General features: G+C 44.8%; 1 protein-coding gene across 6 annotated transcripts in view; it reads left to right on the top strand.

Moving 5' to 3' along the window:
• Gfra1 (GDNF family receptor alpha 1) overlaps positions 1-23144 on the top strand; it is a 211776-nt gene that overhangs the window by 132350 nt on the left and 56282 nt on the right. For all 6 annotated transcript variants that reach the window (XM_057777913.1, XM_057777912.1, XM_057777915.1 and 3 more), the window contains one exon: positions 22065-22401. In XM_057777913.1, coding sequence (XP_057633896.1) covers positions 22065-22401 — 337 coding nt within the window. The remainder of the gene's footprint in view (positions 1-22064; positions 22402-23144) is intronic.

Here is a 23144-nt window from a genome sequence, read left to right on the forward strand (position 1 = left end):
TCAGATATGATATTAAGCACTGTTCAGGGGAAGTTGTTTTCAACAACAAATTGAAACACTGCGGTGTGTAATACAGTCCTGTCATGTTCCGTTGTATGGGGCCATTGCTGAGCTTGATCATTAGGGTGACTGCCTTGAGCTATCCCACACTTTCTGGTCCTTGCCTGTTCCACTGCCGTTGGTACCAGTAGAAGACCCAGAGTTTGTGTGGAGGGGTGATTGATCCTTTCTAGCATAGAGCAGCATCAGGAAGCTTTCTTTTTCCAGTGAAGTTCTTTTATATGTAGTCTTTGAGGCTCTCTGGTCTGGGTCCTTGCAGTTGCAGTTGGTTCCGAAGCTTAAGATTGCTCTCTTTCTCCTCCCCTGTGTTCACAGGCTTATCCATGGCCGGAATACAGACCCTAAGTCCTTCAGATGTAATTAGAATACCACGTTCACTATACAGCACGCCACCAAGACCTCCATGCCCCAAGGAGGAACATACCACCATGGCACTGACTCCACAGTCTACGTTTTAATTGGGTGGTTTTGTCAGCAAATGGCAGACTCATCCCTTCAGGAGACAGCCTGAGAAGAACCTGAGACTCAGAGTTAAGGATCGCACACCTACATCACTCATTTTAGAAGATATTCTCTGCTCCCCCACCTCCATGTCTATCCCTAGGCCATTATCTAGCAAAGCTGTCCACCGAGAACAGGCGTAAGGTGCAAGCAATTGTCATTCAACACAGACAAAACTTTTAGGTGGGCATTAGTCACTGTGTGAGATGCGCTCACTTCAAGTGGAAGCAGTCAATTACAGACTGGAGGTTTTATAGCTACATTATTACCATCATACTATTAGGTTTTCAGCAGTAGAATTCTGCCTGATCGATCCGCGCCAGGACATTGATGGATAGCTTTGTTCTTCAAATGTCAAAGATGTGGGGCTTCTGTGCCTTATGTGTTTGCTGACACACTAATCTTGGGTAGATACCTTTCCCCTAGGCCATTGTCAGCCCTTGCAGAGGTCCGCCCTCCCCTCACAGAGGACTGCGGAGAGCTTCTAATCACATCTGAAGTTTCCTTTCTCACCTCTCTCAAATTCAAAAGTACTGATGAATTCTTGACACTTTAGAGAAGTGCTCACTACACAGGGAAAGAAGACTCTTATCTAAGTAAAGAATCAGAGTAAGACCCCTCCCTCCTTTTATTTCCATTTTGCTCTGCAGATACCACGCTGAAAACTAATGACCAATTTCAGCGTATATCTTGAATTTTTGGAACTTCGTTTTGCTGTTTGACCCCCTTCTCTCGTGTGTATGTGTGCGCGTGGTGTATGCACATGCCACAGTACACAGGAGGAAATCAGAAGAGAACCAAGTGGAACCCGTTCTCTCCTCCATTGTGGGACCTCAGGATCAAGCTTAGTATCAGGTGCTGAGCCGTCCGGGTCTCGCTGGCCCTTGACATATCTTTTCCAAAGCCACATTTAATCTTCAGTTTTTCTCAGATCCTGTCTCTAAACTCTGTAAACCTCAGCCATACTCCTGTCCCTAGGCATCTCCAAATGTGGTCCTGTTTACAACACCGAACAGAGCTTTTTGTGTAAAATCCTCCCGGGAGTGTGGGCGAGTCTCAGGGTGGATTATTTTTTTTTTTTAATTAAAACTAATAACTCTTAAATCCTACACTGATCATCTTCTAGCCCACACAACAAATCAGCTAAAAACTTGGAGAAAGCATAATTTCCCGTCAAAAAGCCAACTTGGCTTCTGTTTCTTTCCGTCTAAGAAATTCTTACAAGACACAGCCTGGCTAAGAGAAATGCCAGCCTCCTTCCCAAGTCACAGAGCCCCCAGTTTGCATTTCATGCCTTTACCTTGGGAGTCATATCTAGCTGTGGTTTGCACCCCAGCATCCCGCCCCCCCCCCAGTACTCTTGGGCAGGCTCATTAGCTCCTACCCCGGGGAGGACAAGAGGGCTGGCAGCTCTGGACACTTACCTCTGGGCAGATTCTCAGAAGATGCCCGGTTTCATTTCCTAAGGCCAAAGGGCAAAAGGTTAATTAGTACCAGTGTTGGCCAGTGAATACAAAGCCACAGAGAGGAGGTTCCTATGATTCTGTGTCTGAAAACAACAACTCTTTTTTTTCCCTTACACGGAGCCTGCTTCATTAGTACAGAGACAGGCATCCCAGACATCTTTTAAGGTGAATGTCCACTGCTGCATTTCAGTCCTCAGTGGCTTCCTCACAGAAAGGCACTGTGACTGGCCATGCTGAGGCCGGCAGTTTTTGCTTCTCTCATTCAGGAGTGCCCTTGCCAAAGGGTGACCCTGTACCTCTGGAAAGTCCTGGGGTGCTGGGTGCAGCATTAGCAGTTGACCTGGTCCAGGGTGCTTGCATTGAATGTCACTCTGAGCTCTCCAGGCATAAGGCTGATGGAATCACACTGACCTCGACTCTCACATTCGGCTTCAGCCTTGCCCCGAGTTAAATGGAACCATTCATGTGGACATTTCTCAAAAGCTAGCTGCTACCGCTGCCTTCCTAGCAGAAAAGGCTCACTTAGAAGCTGGGAGGAATTTTCAGTAGAAAACATGCTTTGGGGCCTCAGTTATAGTTGTTTTTAACTGGAGAAACATCCGCATGGAAATAGTAGCACTAGATGTTGGCCTCGTTCTCATTGAACCCTCATTCCTTGGTGTCCGTGCAATCAGGGTTATAAAAGCTGTCACTCTGTGTGAGAAGCTAAGGAAAGATATATTCTAGAAACAGTGGAAAAGGCTGTGTTGCTTACTCCTCTGCCTCAACAGACTTAGAGCATCCCATGGACAGGATCCAGGTGGAGAGAACCTCCCTCCCTAGAAGAAGTGGCGTGGTGCCCAGCACCAGGAGGCTAGAACTGTATTTACTCTGCACATCCCTTGGGAGACAAAGCTGAAGTTTACAGTTACCAGGGTGCAGTGGAGGTCCCAAGTGAGGAACTTTCATGTAAAAATTCGAGGGTTTGAACAGTCTTTAAGCCAACTGGTATGTGGTCCATCAAAGGCAGATCTAACAGGGATCAGAGGGTACAAGTGTGAATGTATAAAGCCGTGGGGGAAAAAGTGAGCAGGAAAACTCCCCAAAAGGCCGTTAAAATTAAACAAAATGCCCACTGGGTCATTCAGATCTCTGGGCACACACAGTCCTGACCATTAGGCTGTCTGCTGCCTCTGCAGCTCAGGGGAAGGAGGGGGCTCGTGAAAAGAGAGGGGGTGTGGTTATCCTGCTAACCTGCTTCATCTTAGGCCACCTTGAACATACGCACACTGGAGTCATCTGGTCTACCTTTTCTGAGACACAAAGACTTTATTGTCATTTGGATATTCCTGGCATGATGGCTGAAGGAATGGCTCACGAGGAGGCACCCCCGATAACCACAGTCCTGAAGGTGTGTCCAGAACCAACTGGAAATGGAAGGCTGGGATTTGCCATGGAGCTAAGGAATGGGGCAGGTGAAGAGCCAAAAGGAAAGGTTTATGTCCTGGAAGGTCATCCAGCACCAGATTTGACTGTCCGAAGTCCTGGGGCTGTGTGAAAAGTTCTTGAAGGGTAAGCAGGCCTTGTAACTCCTGGAAAGAATGACTGGAATACTGAAATCTGTTTATACAAAAGAGAAATAACAATATTCACTACAAGTAGGAGTTGACCATAAAGCTTTTAACCAAATAAATCTTACTAGTATAGCTAGACAGAAAACCCACTGATTATAATGAAACATTGCTGTGGGGCATTGGTTTTACCCTGTAATGATTTGTTTCTTGTATTTGTGTAATAAAATGCTGATTGGCCAGTAGTCAGGCAGGAAGTACAGGAGGGGTGACTAGGCAGGAAGTGTAGAGGCAGAGCAATGAGAACAGGGGAATTCTGGGAAGAGGAAAGATTCAGTCTGTGTTGTCACCCAGACACAGAGGACACAGATGAGAACGCCTTGCTGAGGAAAGGTACCAAGCCATGTGGCTAACACAGACAAGAATTATGGGTTAAGATGTAAGAATTAATTAATAAGAAGCCTGAGCTAATAGGCCAACCAGTTTATAATTAATGTAGACCTCTGTGTGTTTTGGGGGGACTGAATGGCTATGGGACCGGGTGGGACAGAAACCACTGTCCGGTAAACATCATTTTAAAATACTAACTTTGGGGCTAGGGAGATGGCATACAAGCATGAGGACCAGAGTTGTAATCCTAGGATTCACACAAAAGCTGGGTGGGCCCGGCCATCATCTGTACCTGCAGTGTGAGGGAGGTAGAGACAGGGAGTCCCTGGAGTAATCTTGCAGGCTAGACTAGGACAACAGGCAGCTCAGACTCTGAGAGAGCCTGGCCCCCCCACCTCCCCACCTCAAGGTGTAAGGTGAAACATTATGCAGAAGACATTTGATGTCAACTTCAGACCTCACTGCACCGGCTTGCACATGTATGTAAACCTGTATACATTTGAACACACAGGAAGTCTGGGTCTCTCTGTCTCTGTCTCTCTCTCTATTTCTCCTCCCTTCCCTCCATCTCACTCACGCACCCACACCATGTACATTAGAAAAAGGAGACATAGAATTCAGAATCCACATACCTGAGTCACTAGTGACCATTCCTTCTCCACCCATCTTCTGGAACTCGGCCACACTACTCAGACTTTTGGCCCAAGAAGTGCCTCTTTTTCTATCCTGACCATAGCTACCAGCTCCTGCCTTTTGTGAACACAAAACCCCTTAAATGCAAAGCGTTGCTATTATTATTCATGTAGCTTCCGTTTGTCTTCTCAAAAGAAACAGTTGAGCTGCATCAAATGAGTGATGGTTCCAGGGCTGTGGCTAAGGGAAAAGCCACTGCAGGTGGAGAGCCAGGGCTGTGGCTAAGGGAAAAGCCACTGCAGGTACAGAGCCTTAATGGGGTATTAATTGGAAGGCAGGTGAAGGCAGGTAGGTAGCCCAGCAGGTATGTAAATAGGCTCGTGGGAGGAAAGGCATTGAATTTTATGCTCTTTAACTAAAAATAAAGGCTTGATATTTAGCTTATCTTTGCTGAAACCCACACTGTGAGGGCCCTGAGAACCACTAGAATCATCAGTGATTCATTATCTCAGCATCATCTCAACTACTTCTCTTCTCTCTTTCTGGGTCTTAAAATTCTCTCTTCTCTCTGTGTCTCTCAGAGGCCAGGGTAAGTTTTGAGAATTTTGGGTACAAACAACCTTAGGACCCAGCCCATCATCTGGTCATACCAAGGTCCTCCATTTTTAGGGCCACAACTTTGTGGTTGGATAAACTAGAGTTCACAGAACAGACATTCAAACAAAACTGCTCCTTCCAGGTAGCCACCTTAGAAATACCTATCCCAGGATCTTCTGCTAGAACACCTTTTTGAGAAATCCTCCTCAGGTGTTTGTTTTTGGAAGTTCTTCATCAGTCAGCCACGGGTACAAAAACTCCTTTACATAGATCCATCCTTCTTTTATCTACCCCTAAGAATTGTCAGTATTACTACCTATTACTTTTTTCAACCCTCACTGCTAAACACTTGACTTGTAAGCCTCATCTCTGGGGCTGGAGCCGTATCTCAGCAGTCAAGAGTGCTGGCTACTCTTCCAGAGGACCCAGGTTCTATTCCCTGCACCCACATGGAGCTCACAAGGGGATCTGATGCCCTCTTCTGGCATCTGTGAGCACTGCATGCATGTAGTGTACAGACTCACATGCAGACAAAACACTCATGCACTAAAAATAATTTTAAAATCCATCCCTGATGTGGAGACTCAGCATGGCTCAGACATTTTGAAGAACAAATCTCAAAGTACTAGGAGAAAGCTCCTGAGGTGACCAGAGTTGCTGGTCGCCTTCTTGAGGTAACATTTCAACTTCCTGTCATGCCCAAATTTAAACGTATCTTTTACATATTTTCATTAAAAAAGTTACATTGTTTTCTCTCTTCTCTTTCCTCCTAATTCTTCCCATGTAGCTTAACTTGCTTGCTCTTGAAATCATGGCCTCTTTTTCTTTAATTGATTTGTAAATATATATGTCTACTTATAGATATCTAAGTCCAACCTGCTCAGTTCACTTAGTATTACTTATTTGTGAATTTGTGAATGATTTCAGGGCTGACCCCTCGATACTGAATAACGAATGAAAGGGCTCATCTATCTCTAAGGAAGACTGTTTCTCCCGTTCTGGGCATTCCTTTTGCCTGTAGTTCTCTGTCTGTAGGTGCTGCCTCACAGTATGTCTCTCGTCCATGTTAGTATGTATTCGTACTGAACCTTGGCTCTTGTTTATGCAGCCATATTATTGAAATATGATGGGAGCTGTTTTCATGCCAGTTCTAGGAATCACAGCCTTATAACAGATTTCCAGGCGCTTGGTTCTTTGACCTTTTCTGCCTCCCCTTCCGAGATGTTCCCTGAGTCTTATATGCAGGAGTTTTGTTGGTGGTGGATGAGGTGGAACTAGGCACCATATGACCGCCTGTTCTCTGCATTTTGAGTGTGGTTTTCTGTAATGGTCTGCATCTGTTGCAAAGAGAAGTTTCTTTGATGATGGGTGATGAGAGAAACATTTATCTATGGGTATGAGGATAAATACCCAGATGCAGTTAGAAATTACGTTGATTTAATAAAGTGGCGGTAGGTTCTTCTCTAAGGCCCATGGCCCTAGGGCAATTGGGCGGGTTTTCAAGACTGGGCATGGTGTCCTTCTTGTTGAATGGACCTTAAGGCCAGTTAGAGAGCTATTAGTTGCTGCTGAGATGTGAATGCCACTCTGGCACCCTTAAGAGTTATCTTACCATTCTGGTTATTGTTGTGGTTCGTGGGTGTCACGGTCACTTAAAAAATACAGATATATTATCTTACAGTCAACTTTTATTCAACAGTAACCTAGAAAAAAAAATTGAAGCCATTCCCACTCATTCCAGTTAGTCTTCTCTCTGGCAATATGATGGTAGAAAATAAAATAAGAGAAGGCTTGGGGTCTCGTTAGCTGGTCCATGTCTTCTGTCTCTCCTGAGCAGAAGCAGCGCCTATTTTGAAGACGTATTTAGTCTTTTGCTGTTGAAATCACTAAATATCAGTAGAGCTTGCATAGGCTAAATATTAACAGAGTTACATTTTGTACTCCATAAAATGAATTAGGTTTATTTTATCATGCAGCTCCTTCCGATAGTTGAAATACTCATTAATTTTACTGCTAATGAGATGTTAGCAATTAAATACCTTTAATTAATGAAAATCAGACAAAAGCAAGGGCTGTTCACTGTGCCTTCATAAAAACGGGAAATATTCTCAGGTTGCGCTGTGGATGGTGTTTGTGGAGAGACCACAGATTTGAACAGAGCTTCTGTTCTGGTCCACAGGCGTCATTAAGAGATTTTGCTTTGGGAAAATGAGAAAAGCAGGCACATTTGGATGGCATAAGAGCATCTGAGGTTGGTGAAGAAGGGCCCGCAACTGAAAACCAGCCCTACATGTAATAGCAAATTTCATGGTTGAAGATGCAGCAGGATTGAACACAATTAATAGTTCTGTAGCCATGGCTGAGTTCTGGGGTAGGCCCTGAGCACATAATTAGATTATTAAAAATGGCCTGTCTTAGGCCCACTATTTCTAAATTGAAATCCAATTATGCTTTTATGATTTTGCTGAGAAATGTTTAGCTGTTTTGCTTGAGTCCGCCTCGAAGATCATTTCCTCTCTGCCTCAACATTTGCACGTGTCACAATCCATCTCCAAACAAATCTGACCTCAATTATCTTGGAATCAATCTTACATTAAATAAAATATATTTTAATGAGTGTTTTTATGTCTTGTATTATAATCATGCCTCCAAACTTGGGGAATTAAAGGATGATGATCGGAGTCTTTGCAGGGCAAAAAAAATTTCTTTTTAATGGGAGGCTTGCATATTTTAAGAGAAGAGCGAACACGCCATCTCGACTTGGAGAGGCGGTATGCCCAGATATGTGCCGGAGTGTGCTACAAGACAAACTTGGTGCCATTTGCAGTCGTTGGCAGTGAGGCTGTAATAAAGCAATTGTTTGTGGAGAGACTGGCTCCACAATCTCATGCACTCCTGCGGTGCGGATTTAAATGCTAAGTTAAATATTTATGAACCCTGGATTTTTATAATTGATCATTCTATGATTTATACACTGTAATTATAATTAGGTTGAAAGAGATTTTAAAAAGCCAGTTCCCTGGTAGCCAGGGCCATTAAATAATGCTAAGCTGCCAAAATAAAAATTAGGTGGGAAGCCAGCCACTGAGTACTAAGAGCCTGTCCCCGTGCCTGACACACAGGGGCGAGCCACACCTCTGTAGGCACGTCACCTGCAATGCTGACTCCTGCTTCAGCTGAGATCGTTTGTCATGCCTTTGTCTCAAACATGGTTGAACATAAACAAACAAAGGGCTTTGAGGAGTTGGTGTGTAACAATAGGGAAAGGTGGGGGGAGGTTGGAAAGGTTAATTAAAAATGTAACGATACCATTTGCTGAGACAGCACTTTCCATCACCACGGCAGTAAGCCTGTGACTGGCACACTCCTTCTCAGAGAAGGTATGGACACAGTTGGGGAGGGAGTGGAGTGAAGGCAGGCAAATACGTGCATAAAGGAAATGGCGGTCTATTGGACTGAGGCTACCCTTGTGGTTAACATTAGAAACTGTTTCCCAGCTCGTAAGTATTAAAAATGTTTCCCCTGTTCTCATCTTCAAAGGAAGTTTAGGTAAGGCTCCAGACTTCATGTAGTTGTGTAAAATATTAAAAAGTGAGACCATCAGGAAGTGCACACTGTATAATACGATAGCTCTGGAACGTGTATAAATGGAAAAATGGGTTCCAGACAGCCAGCACATAGATTTGAAATGTAATTTTTTGCACCTCAGCTGGAAAAGGCCAAACCCATGAAGGATCAATTACAAGGGTTACAACCCGCGTGATCAGATTTTGCTACTTGATCCACTCTGATATCAGACAAGTTGTCAACGTGGGCTTCCAGAAAAGTTTGGCTGCCCCTGGGAAGAACTCGGTGCCTTTTGCTCATTTTTCATTTGCTGGGCTAATACATGAGAGGGAGCCTATTGGAACAACAGTAGCTGTGTTAACATAGCAATTAATCAAGTCAGAAAGAAAGAAGGAATGGGTTGTGGGTTCCACTCTACAGCCCCACAGAGGAGGGCGGAAAGAGAGCCGGAAGTTGGCAAGCCTCTGTAAACAGCACTCTCTTGCTGTGTCGTCCGAGCTTTCTGCCTAATCCATCATATCGCATGCAGCCCATGCAGAGTTTAATACACTCACTGTCCGACTCCATCGCACCGTCAACAGAAATGGATTGCTACCTCTTTGCATTGCTGCTCTATCCGGAGTAGCACCAGTGGGGTAGCTGGCACAGGTGTTTACTACTATTGGGAAGATTTCTCTGAGCATGGTGCAGAGAGGTTCCGGGTCATGGTGGCCTGTTTTATTTAGGTCACTGTGAGGAGTGTTACTGGGGGAAAAGGCAGTTCCTTGCTTCAGAGGATTTTCCTGACATACCTCATCTCCCTTGATAGGATGGTTCTCCAAGTTCACTCTGCCTTCAGGTCAGGGTTGACTTTGGGTCTAGTTCAAGAGGATGATGGGCATCGAAGAGGCTCCTTATGGAAGTTGAACTTCCTGTTTTCTTAGGTAATATTATATCCTTCTGGAGTCTTTGATAGAGTTGATAGGAAGTATAAATATTTCCTATTTATAGTTTTACTTAGTTATGATAAAAGATAAAGTAGGTATAAATATTGTAACTGCAGTTCTTGCTTGATACCTTTTTGTTATATGTAATTTTACTATGTTAAAGTTAAAACCTTTTTATTTAAACAGAAAAGGGGAGGTGATGTGGGATTCCTCTCTGTATGCTGTGAATACCATTGGTTAATAAAGAAACTGTCCTGGGCCTGTGCAGGGAATAGAGAAAGGTGGGGAAAACTAAACTGAATGCTGGGACAAAGAAGGGCAGAGACGGAGAGAAGCCATGTAGCCCCGCTGGAGCCCGACGGAACTTTAGCTGCTAAACTACAGCCACGTGGTGATACACAGATTAATAGAAATGGATTAAATTAATATGTCAGAGTTAGCCAATAAGAAGCTAGAGCTTATGGGCCAAGCAGTGATTTAAATAATATGGTTTCTGTGTGATTATTTCGGGTCTAAGTGGCGGGGAACAAATTGCGGCCCCCTGCAACACATGCACTTCTTGGATCAACAGAGAGGCTGGTGCCTTTGAGAGCATTGGTTTCATTCTGTCGTTAGTCATCATCCTTCACATTTAAAGTAATTATTTAAAAGAGAAAATCATATTGTACATTAAACCGGAGGATATTGAGGATTGAAGTGTACTATCCATACTACTATATGTACTTCGGTACTGCGGCTGTAGTGCAGAGCCCGCACTCCAGGACCATTCGCGAGCTGGCCAAGGGCCTGGAGATTTAAACACACACAAAGTCACACAGACAGTTGAAACAAGAGTGGCCCCTTTATTGTGTACCAGAGCCGCTTATATATGGATCCTTAACTGATAGCCACACCCCAGCCAGACCCACCAGAAACCACTCCCCTGCCATCAGGAACTCCTGAGGGTCTCGTGCTCAGAGCAGCTGCAAAACAACAAAAAAGTTCTTTTGCTCAGAGCAGCTGCAAGCATAAGAAGTTGTTGACAGGAAATTCAAGGTCTGGGTTCCACAGCCCCCAACATTGAAGTAATTTCATTTATCATTTCTTGCAAATGGGGAAAGGAGGGTACATAGGGGTAAAATAACTTCTGCATGAATGTCCAGCTGATTGGACCACTTTTAAAACCTAAATCTAGTGGCATGGTAGATAGTCCATGCCTATTGTCTAGGTGCCTGGGTAGCTGGGTCAAGAAGGTTAGGTTGAGCTCAAGGACAATTGTGCTACAGACCTCTTCAAAATTCAAATAGACTAGGTAGGTAGGTAGGTAGGTAGGTAGGTAGGTAGGTAGGTAGGTAGATGATGAAAGATAGATAGGCATTCTGACTGCCAAACCGTTAACTCACTGGCAGCACCTATTTCTGTTTTGGGCTCTGGTCCTCCAGTTTTGATGACTGTGATTCATCTCACGCCCAAGAAATCAAAAAACACAAAACAAAACAAAAATACTAAAACAAACAAACAAACCAACAAACAAAACCCTCCCAGTCATACAGTCAGATACAGTTCCACTGGAAACTGGAAAGACTTCCAGTGTGGCTAGAGAGAGCAATCTATAACCTGCAAAGCAATGACATGGTTGTGTTGAGCTTCAAAACAAAAAGCTTGTCAAATGTCTCCTCCACAATACAGCATGGAAGCCAGCGCTGGAGAGGAACACATTAGCTGAACACAACCTACTGGCATATGCCTTGACCCCCATTTTTAAAAAAGCATTTCTAGTAAACAGCCTTCATTTTGAGAGCATTCCCATTTAGCCAGCACCCCCAGACACTCTACCAAGTTAAGGAGTGAATAACAGCAGATGGTGGGAGAGATTAGAGATCGAGGGGACGGGAAGCAAGATCATAATGCTGAGCTAAAAAATGGGCTGTGTCCAGGACGGCACTAAAAGTCACCATAAAGCAGTTTGAAGCCGTCCAGCACCAACAAGAGGGACAAGAGTCCAGAGGGTAAAATTGAGAGAGTTCTTGCTCCTCCACATGGGCCTGGGAGGATGGAGAGCCCGTGCGCCTGCCCTGGGGTCAGTCATCTCCTGAGAGGGTGGGGAGCCCGTGTGCTCATCTCCTGGGAGGATGGAGAGCCCGTGCACCTGCCCTGGGGTCAGTCATCTCCTGAGAGGGTGGGGAGCCTGTGTGCTCATCTCCTGAGAGGGTGGGGAGCCCATGTGCTCATCTCCTGGGAGGATGGAGAACCCGTGGGCCTACACTGGTGTCAGTCATCTCCTGAGAGCGTGGAGAGCCCGTGCCTCTGCAATGGTGTCAGTCATCTCCTGTCTCCTCCCTTTGCCTGGCAGTCATTGAAGTGACATTGTTTGTTTGTTTCTAGTAGGAGATCATTTTATAATACAGAGAGGTTCAGCATTCTTCCAGACTGAAGCTTACATTCTCTTATATGTTCTGTGATTTCAGGAGCGTTTATTATAAACTTCATTGCAGCAAGGCATACAGCACCAGGATTCAAGAGAGAGCAGAAGTGGGGTTTGTGAGGGACCCAGCGGAAACAGCACTAAGAGCTGTTGTATGCAGTGCGTAGCTGCCTAAGAAAGACATACTTTTTTAAAAGAGTATTTTATTATGAACATCTGCAAACCTACAGAAAAGTAGGTTACACACCCCCAACATTTAGAGGCTACCCTCAACATTTGAGGGTACTTATTTTGTGGGGAGCTTTTATCTATCAGTCCCTCTGTTTTTAAATGAAACTCTCAGAAGCCATCCTTTAAATACTTCAGCACACATGTCATTAACCAGCGTTCACCTTTGTTCTAGTTCCTTTTTTATTGTGGGGTGGTGGTGGAATATTTAAATATTCAGAAACCTTGTCTGCACCATGCTCTCAGGTTTTGACCTAAACTGTATAACCAACCCTGTATCAGGGTACAGAGCATTGTCATGGATGTAGAAAACTCTCTCTAGTTCCTTCCAGCAAATCTTTATGCCCTCTCTGGGAGTAATTCATTCTCTTACGCTTGTGTTTGCCTAGAGAATTACAGAGAATGTACTTTCTCTCTGCTCCCAGCAGACCGGTGTGAGCCTGGCCGAGGACCACGTGTCCCAGAGGGGAGGCACGCCTGCAGCCCAACACACAACTGTTAGCTTTCTCCAAACATGATTGTGATGTTTTTCTTACAAATAGCTCAATTGTGTGGTTCTCAGGTGTGGACGTTGTAGATGGCAGAAGACATCTCTGTGTCACGGGGTCAAAGGCCGTGTGTGCCAGGCCTCAAGCCTCTATCTCTTCCTTTCAGCACAGTGTTCTTGTCATTCGTCAGTGCCATTGTGTATGTCGAGAGTTGACTCATGTTCACGCCTTATTTCTCAGTGGAATTTCATTGTCTATCTGTTATGGTGGTTTCCTATCAACAACACACGAACTGTCTGCACTTTGGGGGTTATCAGCAGTACATGTTTTTGTGGTTATAATTTGAGAACTTCATGCACAAGCACTAACATCTCTCCTGATATCTCCAAGTCTTCCCTTGTCTGCCACCTTCCTCCCCAATCCATCACCTCTTTTTAAACTATTATTGCTCATTGCTTTGAGGCAGGACCAAGGCCCTCCCCACTATATTTAGGCTGAGCAAGGTATCACTCCAGAGAAAATAAGTTCCAAAAATCCAGTACAAGCAGTAGGGATAAACCTGGTCTCACTGCCAGTGGCCCCACAGTCTGCCCTAGTCAGATAACGTCCCCCCCTTCAGAGGGCCAAGTTTGGTCCTGTGCTGACTCCCTTGCTGTCAGGCCGGAGTTGGATGTCCTGTGGGTGTCCCCATTAGGGTCTGGACATTTTTGCTCATATTATCACCCCTCCCTCTCTTCAACTGCACTTTAGGAGCTCAGCCCAATGCTCCACTGTGGTTCTTTGCCTCTGTTTCCATCAGTTGCTGGATGTAGGTTCTGTGATGATGTTTAAGATAGTAACCAATCTGACTACAGGGCAAGGCCAGTTCAGGCATCATCTCTGCTATTTCTTAGAGTCCTAGTTGGGGTCATCCTTGTGGATTTCTGGGACAGGTTTCTTGCTAATCCTATAATGACTCTCTCAATAAACATATCTTTCCTTGTTCTCCATCTCTGTCCTTCCCTCATCTTGATCATCCCATTCCCTCTAGTTCTCTTCTCCCCTCCCCTTCTGCCTGCCCTTCTCCCTCCCAATTTTCTCAGGGGATCTTGTCTATTTCCCCTTCCCAAGGGGATCTATCTATGTTTCTCTTAGGGTTCTTCTTGTTACTTAACTTCTCTGGGATTGTAGACTAAAGGCTCCTTATCCTTTGCTTTACAGCTAGTAGTTTCCTATGAGTGGGTACATAACATGCTCATCTTTTTGGGTCTGGGTTACGTCACTCAGGATTGTTTCTTCTAGTTCCATCCATGTGCTTGCAAATTTCAAGACTTCTCCCCCTGCTGAGTAGTACTCAATTGTGTAAATGCACCACACTTTCTTTATTCATTCTTTGGTTGAGGGGCATCCAGGTTGTTTCCATGTTTTGGGTATTGTGAATAATGCTACTGTGAACATAGCTGATCAAATGTCCCTCTAGTATGATTGTGCCTCCTTTGGGTATATGCCCAAGAGTAGTGTTGCTGGGTCTTGCGGTAGGTTGATTCCCAATTTTCTGAGAAACCGCCATACTGATTTCCAGAGTGGTTGTACAAGTTTGCACTCCCACCAGCAATGGAGGAGTGTTCCCCTTATGCACATCCTTCCCAGAATAAGCTTTTATTGGTGTTTTTCTTAATTTTAGCCATTCTGACAGGTGTAAGATGGTATCTCAGAGTTGTTTTGATTTGCATTACCCTGATGGCTAAGGATTTTGAACGTTTCCTTAAGTGTCTTTCAGCCATCTGAAATTCTTCTGTTGAGAATTCTGTTTAGATCTGTACCCCATTTTTAAATTGGATTATTTAATTTTTTCTTTTCTTTCTTTCTCTCTCTCTCTCTTTTTTTTTTTTTTTTTTGAGTCAGGGTTTCTCTGTAGCTTTGAGGGTGTCCTAGAGTAAGCTCTTATAGACCAGGCTGGCCTTGAACTCAGAGAGATCTGCCTGCCTCTTCTTCCCAAATGCTGGGATTAAAGGTGTGTGCCACTACCACCTGGCTATTTGATATATTGATGTCTAATTGGTTGAGTTCTTTATGTATTTTGGAGATCAGTCTTCTGTCTGATGTGGGGTTGGTGATCTTTTTCCTTTCAGTAGGCTGCCTTTTTTGTCTTATTGTCTGTGTCCTTTGCTTTACAGAAGACACATTTATTTATTGTTGCTCTCAGTGCTTATTCTACCTGGGTAGGAAATAATCAAATTGAGGGCTGAAATCAACAAAATAGAAACAAAGAAAACAATACAAAGAATCAATGAAGCAAAGAGCAGGTTCTTTGAGAAAATCAACAAGATAGATAAACCCTTATCCAAACTAATCAAAAAACAGAAAGAGAAATCCAAATTAACAAAATCAGAAAGGAAAAGGGGGACATAACAACAGACACTGAGGAAATTCAGAGAATCATTAGGTCATACTTACAAAAACCTGTACTCTACAAATTGGAAAATGTAAAAGAAATGGACATATTTTCTGGATAGGTACCACATACCAAAATTAAATAAAGACCAGTGAACAATTTAAATAGACCTATAACCTACAAAGAAGTAGAAGTTGTCATCAAAACCCTCCCAATTAAAAAAAAGCCCAGGGCCTGATGGTTTTAGTGCAGAATTCTACCAGAACTTCAAAGAAGAGCTAATACCTCTACTCCTGGATGTTAGTTTTAATCATTGTGATTCCTGAATAAAACACCTCACTGTAGTTTTATTTTGATTATTTTTGCATAACTAATGATATTGAATACTTAACATGTTTTTATTGGCCCTTTACACATTTATTTTGGTGACACATATGTTAAAATAATTGGTCTGTTTCTAAGAGGGTTCTTTCTCTTTATCGTTAAGTTTTAAGCATTCTTTTGTTTTGTTTTCGACACAGGGTTTCTCTGTAGCTTTGGAGCCTGTCCTGGAACTCACTCTATATACCAGGCTGGCCTTGAACTCACAGAGACCTGCTTGCCTCTGCCTCCTGCATGCTGGGATTAAAGGCGTGCGCTATCATTGCTCGGTCTTTATAGATTTTAGATGGTGGTACTTTGATATATATGTGACTATTTTCCCATAAGGTCTTTTATACACACTTCCTTATCAGTGTTCTTATGCCAGCAGGAGTTTTTAATTTCTCTTAGAGAATTTTTTCTTTTCTTTTATATTATATGGTCATATATTGCTTGTTGACTGCCCAGGTAATTTTATTTTCTAATATATGATTTTAGCTTTTATATTGAAGTCTGTGATGTATCCTGTATTGATTTTTTTTTTTTTATGCTGGTGTAAAGTGGGGGTTGAGAATTCGGTATTTTTGTCTTTTCATTCTTCTGGCACCATTTATTGAAAAGACATTTTTCCCCATTGGGTTTCTATAGTGTCATTGTGGTGGGCCTGATGATGTGGGCACCCCCCTGAGTCCTCCTGCCGCACCATCCAGTCTCTGGGTGCCTGATGCATTATTAGTGCTCATTGGACTCCGGAGGCAATTAATAACAAAAAATGAACTTGTGAACTCAAGAAGGTGCAATTGATTTTTATATTAATTTTATATCTTTGACAGCTAAATTTAATTATTCTAGCAGTTGTTTCATATATTTCTATGGGGTTTTGAAGTCATTTGCAAACAGGTGTGTGTGTGTGTGTGTGTGTGTGTCTTCCTCTCATCCACTTTCTATTTATTTCTGTTGCTTTATTGCAAAGGCTAAGACCCCTCTACTACAGCACTGACTCTGCAGAGAAAGGATGTGCATCCTTTGTTCCTGGTCTTAGGGGAGAAAGTATCTTACTATGAGATCTGATCATATCTGTGTGTCATAGCTGCCCTTTCTCAAATTGAGGAAATTATTTTCTATTCTTAGTTCACTGAATATTTGTATTGAGTGAGTGTTGAAATTCACTGGATGCATTTTTTTTCTCTGCTAAAATAATGCATTTTTTTCTTCTTCTTAAATTCTGTTACTGTGGAATCACATTGATTTTTAAACATCAAAATTATATTGGATCCTTGGGGAAATGGTGCGTTATCTTCTTAACATATTGCTAAACAAGTAGCTCAGATTTGCTGGAGATTTTTACATCTGCGTTTGTAAGGAGCGGGAGTCTGTTTGCTTATTTCGCATTTGTTGGGTTCTTGTGTTGGATTTTGCTGGGCTCATTGAGGTGGGAAGTGTAGTGGAAATGGTTTCTGTTCGTGAGGGTCAGAATCGTGTCGGAAGCCACGTCTGACCTGTGAGGTGGGAATAAATTGGTTTACCCCTCCAAATATGCCGGGCTGTACACTTTGGAATTTGTCACAGGCTCTGAACGAATGGTAAGGAGATGGTGGGCTGGTACGGCGATGTGTGGAAGAAAATGGAATCAGCAGAAAGTGAGGCATAGTCGCAGCCCCTGCTAAACTAAGTTAGCCATGAACGATTGGTTCAGACATAACACACTTTACTGTTTCCTTTGTACAAAGCTTTTCCTTTAGAATATTGCTTTTTGTTCTTTTATAACATTACGACAATGGCCCAGTCTGCAAGCATTGCTGCAGAAGTGTGAGGAACTGAGTTCAGGGCCCCACTGCACACAATAAAAGCCAGGTCATATGACTGTGTGCTCCCAGTGCTGGTGCCAGAGGAGGCAGACAGGTCTCTGGAGCCCTCTGCCCAGCCAGGCTAGACACGCATGCATGCTCCAGGTTCCGTGAGAGACCCTGTCTCAAACAGTAAGACAAAGGTGCTTGAGAAAAGCCAACACCGACCAGGTTTCCACATAGACATACTTCTGTACACACATGTAAACACATGCCACACACACACACAGATAAAGCTTAAGCCATGTAATTATAAAAAAGTATGAAAAATAACAATGTCATGGGAACAAAAAAAGTTACAGCAGCCAAGTCTTCTTAAGCTTGTACGTTGCAGTATGGATTACTTCCAGAGACAAAGAAATTTTGTGGGGGAGTCATGGGCTGACTTACTATTTTTAGTGAAAAGTTACCCTAGATTTGTGAAGAAGAGGAGCCCTTGCTTGTTGTCGCACAATTACAAAACTAACACAAGTCAAACAGTGAAAGGTCAAACGTTGAAGTCGGTGGAATGACAGTGAAGAACAGCAGGTTAATGCGACATTGTGTTGCTGGAACTGAGTGAATTCTGACCATTGGGATGAACCTGGTGCCGGATGTGAGCATGGGTTCATTTTAGTGTGGCATGCCTGTGATACCTGGTGCATGTGGCTACACCTTCTCTGCCGTTTTCCTCCAGTTGAGGTTACATGCATTGTTGGGTCATGTGTCACTAGCTCCTTTCCTTCTGTGTATTTTTTTCAGGTATTTTGTTTTATGTGGACTTTAGAAAGAGAACTTTCATAACCTTTTATTAGACACCAGTGCAGACATGAAGATAGCACTGTAGTGATATTTTGTTTGTGTTGCTACAAATAAAGCTTGCCTGAAGATCAGAGTATGGAGCTAACCACTAGTCAGCCATAGAAGCCAGACAGTGGTGGCTACACTTTTAATCCCAGCACCTGGGAGGCCCAGGCAGACAGATCTCTGTAGTTCAAGGCCATCCTGGGCTACTGGAGGTTGAATCAGTTTAAAAGAGGAACATTTCACACCTTTTATCCCAGCACTTGGGATCACATGTCCTTAATCCCAGTTTACAGAGGTGGAGACAGGAGTTATCCATATGGCTGAGCAGAGAGAGGAATATAAGGCTGAGGAGACAGGAGCTCAGAGTTTCAGTCTAAGGACTTGAAGAGACAGGGTACCCTGCTCGGTCTGAGGATTTCATAGAGGTAAGAACTAGTGGCCGCTGCTCTGCTGCTCTGATTTCTCAGCTATCACCCTTCAGTATCTGACTCCAAGTTTTTATTATTAAGACCAATTAGAATTTGTGCCACCATCATCTGCCTTAAGCTCCCCCCATGTGGAATAAGAATTTATCAGTTCATTTTCAGTTATCCTAAAGCATTCACAATTTATAAACTTAGAGGAGTGTGGACGTTCAAAAACACTAAAAATTATTCTTGGGTCCAGCAGCTCCACAGTCGACATTTCCAGGGCTCAGCTGGTCAAGTGCTGAGCATACATGATACTCTGCTATCCCTCAAGTGCTGAGCATACATGATACTCAGTGCTATCCCTGGCGCTCTGCAAACTTCGTGTGGTACACACTTGTGATCCCAGAATTCCAGAGGTTTAAATAGGAGTATTAGAAGTTCAAGGTTATCCTCAGCTACAAAAGGAGTTCAAGGCCAGGTTGGAGTGCGTAAGACTTAGAAAAGAAATCACAGATAGTGGTGACTCATACCTTTAGTCCCTCCAGCACTGAGGAGGCAGAGGGAGTAGATTTCTGAGTTCAAGGCCAGCCTGGTGTAAAGAACAAGTTCCAGGACAGCCAGAACCCTGTCTCAGAAAGCCATAGAGGGAGGGAGGAAAGAGGGAAGGAAGGAGGGAGGGAGGAAGGGAGGAAGGAAGGGAGGGAAGAAGGGAGAGTCTTTAAGTAGAAGGTCATACGTGTTGCCAAGGGCCAGAGACTGGTGTCTGTACCAGGGCTCACAGTGACTACTACCCACCAAGAGGTCCTGGATGCTGAGAGGGGAGCAGAGCAACAGGCTTGGGAAGAGCAGGGTGGACAGAGCTTCAGGTGTGTTTGCTGACGTCAGTGCTCTCTGGAACAGCTGCATAGCTCCCTCTGAGAGGCTGGAGGTCTGGCTTACTGCCCTCCACCTGGAACCTGAAGGTCTCAAAGACCACAGACAGAAACGTGGACCTGGGGTGCTGATCTCTCAGCTTGGAGGCCAGGCTGAAAGTGAGTTCTGGTTTGGAATACTCTTAAAACCAGACACCATTTTTTTTTTTTTAATGTAGAAAAGCTCCTTGAAATTTTGGTTACTTTGTGTGTTGTTTGTGTTCTGTAAAAGCTATTTCTGAGGTTGTAGTAAGAATATCCAATATGCAGTCTTCCCTCCTAGCAACTAAAAAGAGTTTATTCCACTTTGACTTACTTTGTGTGTGCTTCGGGAGGGTGGGGAAGGGCAGTGGAGTCTAAGTCGGAAGCCGGCTGTGTTAGCTCTTTCTCTCCTTGCATCACACGAGTTGAAGGGGTCACACTCGAGCCATCACCAGGCTGGGCAGCAAACACCTTCACCTGCTGAGCCATCTCAGTGGCTCCTAGCAAAAATTTAAGTCTGATTACAGAATCAGTAACTTTAGACAGGTCCTTCTGTGGCACACCTCTCAACTTGAAGAACGTACTCAGCTTGAGGCTGGAATTTTGTTCCCACTGAGTAGCGACCACCTCTTCCCCTGCCCTCAGCCTCCTGGAGCTGGCCCGTTTACCGTCTTTACATGAGTGAATTCATGTTTGGCTTCCTTCAGACAATGACTCATCGCACTAGGACTTCCGTCCTCGAGTTTCTTTTACATTGTCACAGGCTGCAAGGCTTCCTTCCTTTATAGGACAGAGTAATATTCCTATTTCCCTGCCTTGCAGCCCTGCCCAGCCCACCTGGACCCTTTCCTGACAGTTCTCACCTCCTGTGATTGTCCAAGTGCCTTCCGTCCATCGAGAGAACACGCTAAGAAAGAAGGAGAGAATAGAGAGAGGCCAAGCCTGAGCAGGGACTTGCTTGGGAATCTAATCTGTAGGGTGCTGGTTTGCTCCACCATATCCGCTCTTGAGATTCATTAGCATAACTGCTTACCAGCAGCTATGGGCCACCTTATCAGTGGGTTCTGGAAGGTTCCTTCATTTCACTTTCTCTAGAGAAACTCCCCTAATAGGTTGTGACAATTACTTCTGAGTGTCGGCTTGCCACAACCTAGAATTCCCCAAGAAAAGTCTTAAACTGAGTAACTGTCATTATCAGGCTGGTCGTGGGCATGTTTCTGGGGATTGTTAATGGCAGTGATGAATTATAGGAAGACCCAGCCCACTAGGAATGACAGTTTTTACCAGGGGTGGGGGAAGAGGGGTGACTTCAAGGCTATCAAGTGGTCAGTGTTCATTTCCCTCTGCTCTTGACTCTGGGTGTGATGTGAGAAGCTCTTTCAGAACCCATCTTGGCTTCTCGATGATAGATTGCTCTGGAACAGTATGCCAAGTGAACCCTTTCCCTGCGTTGTCTTTTTGTCAGAACAACGAAGAAACTAGCACATCGGTGCTGAGCCTAGAGTGTGGGCCCTGGGCCTAGAGTGTGGGCCCTGGGCCTAGTGTGGGCCCTGGGCCTAGAGTGTGGGCCCTGGGCCTAGAGTGGGCCCTGAGCCTAGAACTTGGCCCCTCAGCCTAGAACAACATGGGTCCTGAGCTCAATTCCCCTTGTCAGTTTACTTGAAACTTCCCCTTTGGCCCAGGCAGCCTGTGCAGTTGCCCGGGGACTCTGCCTCCTGGAAACTCTAATCCAGACTGCACAAGAGCAGCCCATAGTGGGTAGCGCTGGCTTTCCAGGCAGCCTGGGCACAGAGAGCCCGAGCAGAAGCTAGCATATGCTCTGTGATATTTCTAAAGCCTGTGGAGTATAAACCCAGAGAAATTCTATCCAAAATCCTAGCTGAATTTTCCTAATCAGGAACATCAGTGTCCATAGAGCCGACATTTTGGATGTGGTGAGCTAAGTGGTAATTGAGGTTTGGAAAATTTTGTGTGCTTTATTCTGGTGCTCATCCAACGGCCTATGATCTGAAACTTAGACGCAAACTCTATGGAGTTGCTTCTTCCTGTTTAGAGAGGCTGGCATAATATTTTGTCTTCTGGGCTCAAATAACCATGTAATTACTCGGTAATCATATAGTAATTAGCATGTTCTATACGCATTTATTACATAATTATATTCCTGGAGGATTGCATGGCAATTATACTTGCATTCAGCATATCATTTTATATACTGTATCATGAACAAGTATATAATTTGTTGCTGTTTTCTTTGCTCCTGATTCCAGTTTACCAAGCAGGAGCTGGAAACATTTTTCCAGTTGCCTTTTTTTAACTAGTAGCTGGGCAGGTGCCCGAGTTCCCAAGGTGAATTCATAGCGCCACAAAGATGTCTAGGAACATCTAGGCACTACTGTAGGCTCTTTGCCTTTGCACCCTAACACCTCCTCTGTGTCATAGACCATTATGTCACCAGGTTTGAGACTCCTTGAATTCCAGAGTTTGTGCATACCCAGGGGATTGGCGAGACCTCAGTGCAGATGTGCGTGCCTAGGGACGCTCCGGAGCCCAGTCCTGCGCTCACTCCTCTCTCTCTGCCTTGCAGTGGAGCACATTTCCAAAGGGAACAACTGCCTGGACGCGGCCAAGGCCTGCAACCTGGACGACACCTGCAAGAAGTACAGGTCTGCCTACATCACGCCGTGCACCACCAGCATGTCCAACGAAGTCTGCAACCGCCGCAAGTGCCACAAGGCCCTCAGGCAGTTCTTCGACAAGGTCCCGGCCAAGCACAGCTATGGGATGCTCTTCTGTTCCTGCAGGGACATTGCCTGCACGGAGCGGCGGCGACAGACCATCGTCCCCGTGTGCTCCTACGAAGAACGGGACAAGCCCAACTGCCTGAATCTGCAGGACTCCTGCAAGACAAACTACATCTGCAGGTGAGTGTGCTGCCAGCAGGTGATTGACAGATGCGGTTCAGGGGAAGCTGTGGCCCCTGCTCCAACTGCCAGGCCCCAGGCTTCTGTGCTGCTCTCAGGCTTGGTCGTCTGAGTGGAATGGTGAGAGTTTGACCCTCTGAAGCTGCAGCAAGACTTTCACAGCTGCTCGATCTTACCTGGGGAGGGGTCCATCTTTAACCTGGAAATGCTTTGAGGCAGAAGGGGAGAGGCCACTGCTTACATGGAGCCCTCTGAGGTGAGGGAGGCACCCAGGTGAGGCGAGGTTGGAGCATGTGCCCACTCGGGCTCCCGGGGGCTGCCAAGCCTGGAAAAGAACTAGCCAAAGATAGAGGTTCTTGCTCTTCAGGCGCCTGGAAGAGACCAGACAGTAGAAGTTGGCTGTGTACAGCCTTCACTGTTTGTGTGTGTGTGTGGGGGGGGGGGGGGTGTAGAAAACGTGCATCTATTGGTTTATTTTTCACATTTGAAGGAGTCCAAGACCGTGTCCTCCATAGGGGGAAAGGGATATGGGGTGTGGGGATGGGGTTTGGGGGTGGTGTAAGGCAGTGGAATGAGGGTTGCACTAGTAGCTCCTTTTCACCCCAACCCCCCAGCCTCTGTTGACAATTTGATGTATGTCCTTCCAGAACTTAGTGCTAGAAACCAGTAGAAACCAGCGAGCAGAAATTAGCTCTGCACACTGAGGCTTGCCATGTTTCTTTCCAAAGAGCAGATCAGATCCT

This window comes from Chionomys nivalis, chromosome 8 (genome assembly GCF_950005125.1).
Source record: "Chionomys nivalis chromosome 8, mChiNiv1.1, whole genome shotgun sequence".
Classification (NCBI taxonomy): domain Eukaryota; kingdom Metazoa; phylum Chordata; class Mammalia; order Rodentia; family Cricetidae; genus Chionomys; species Chionomys nivalis.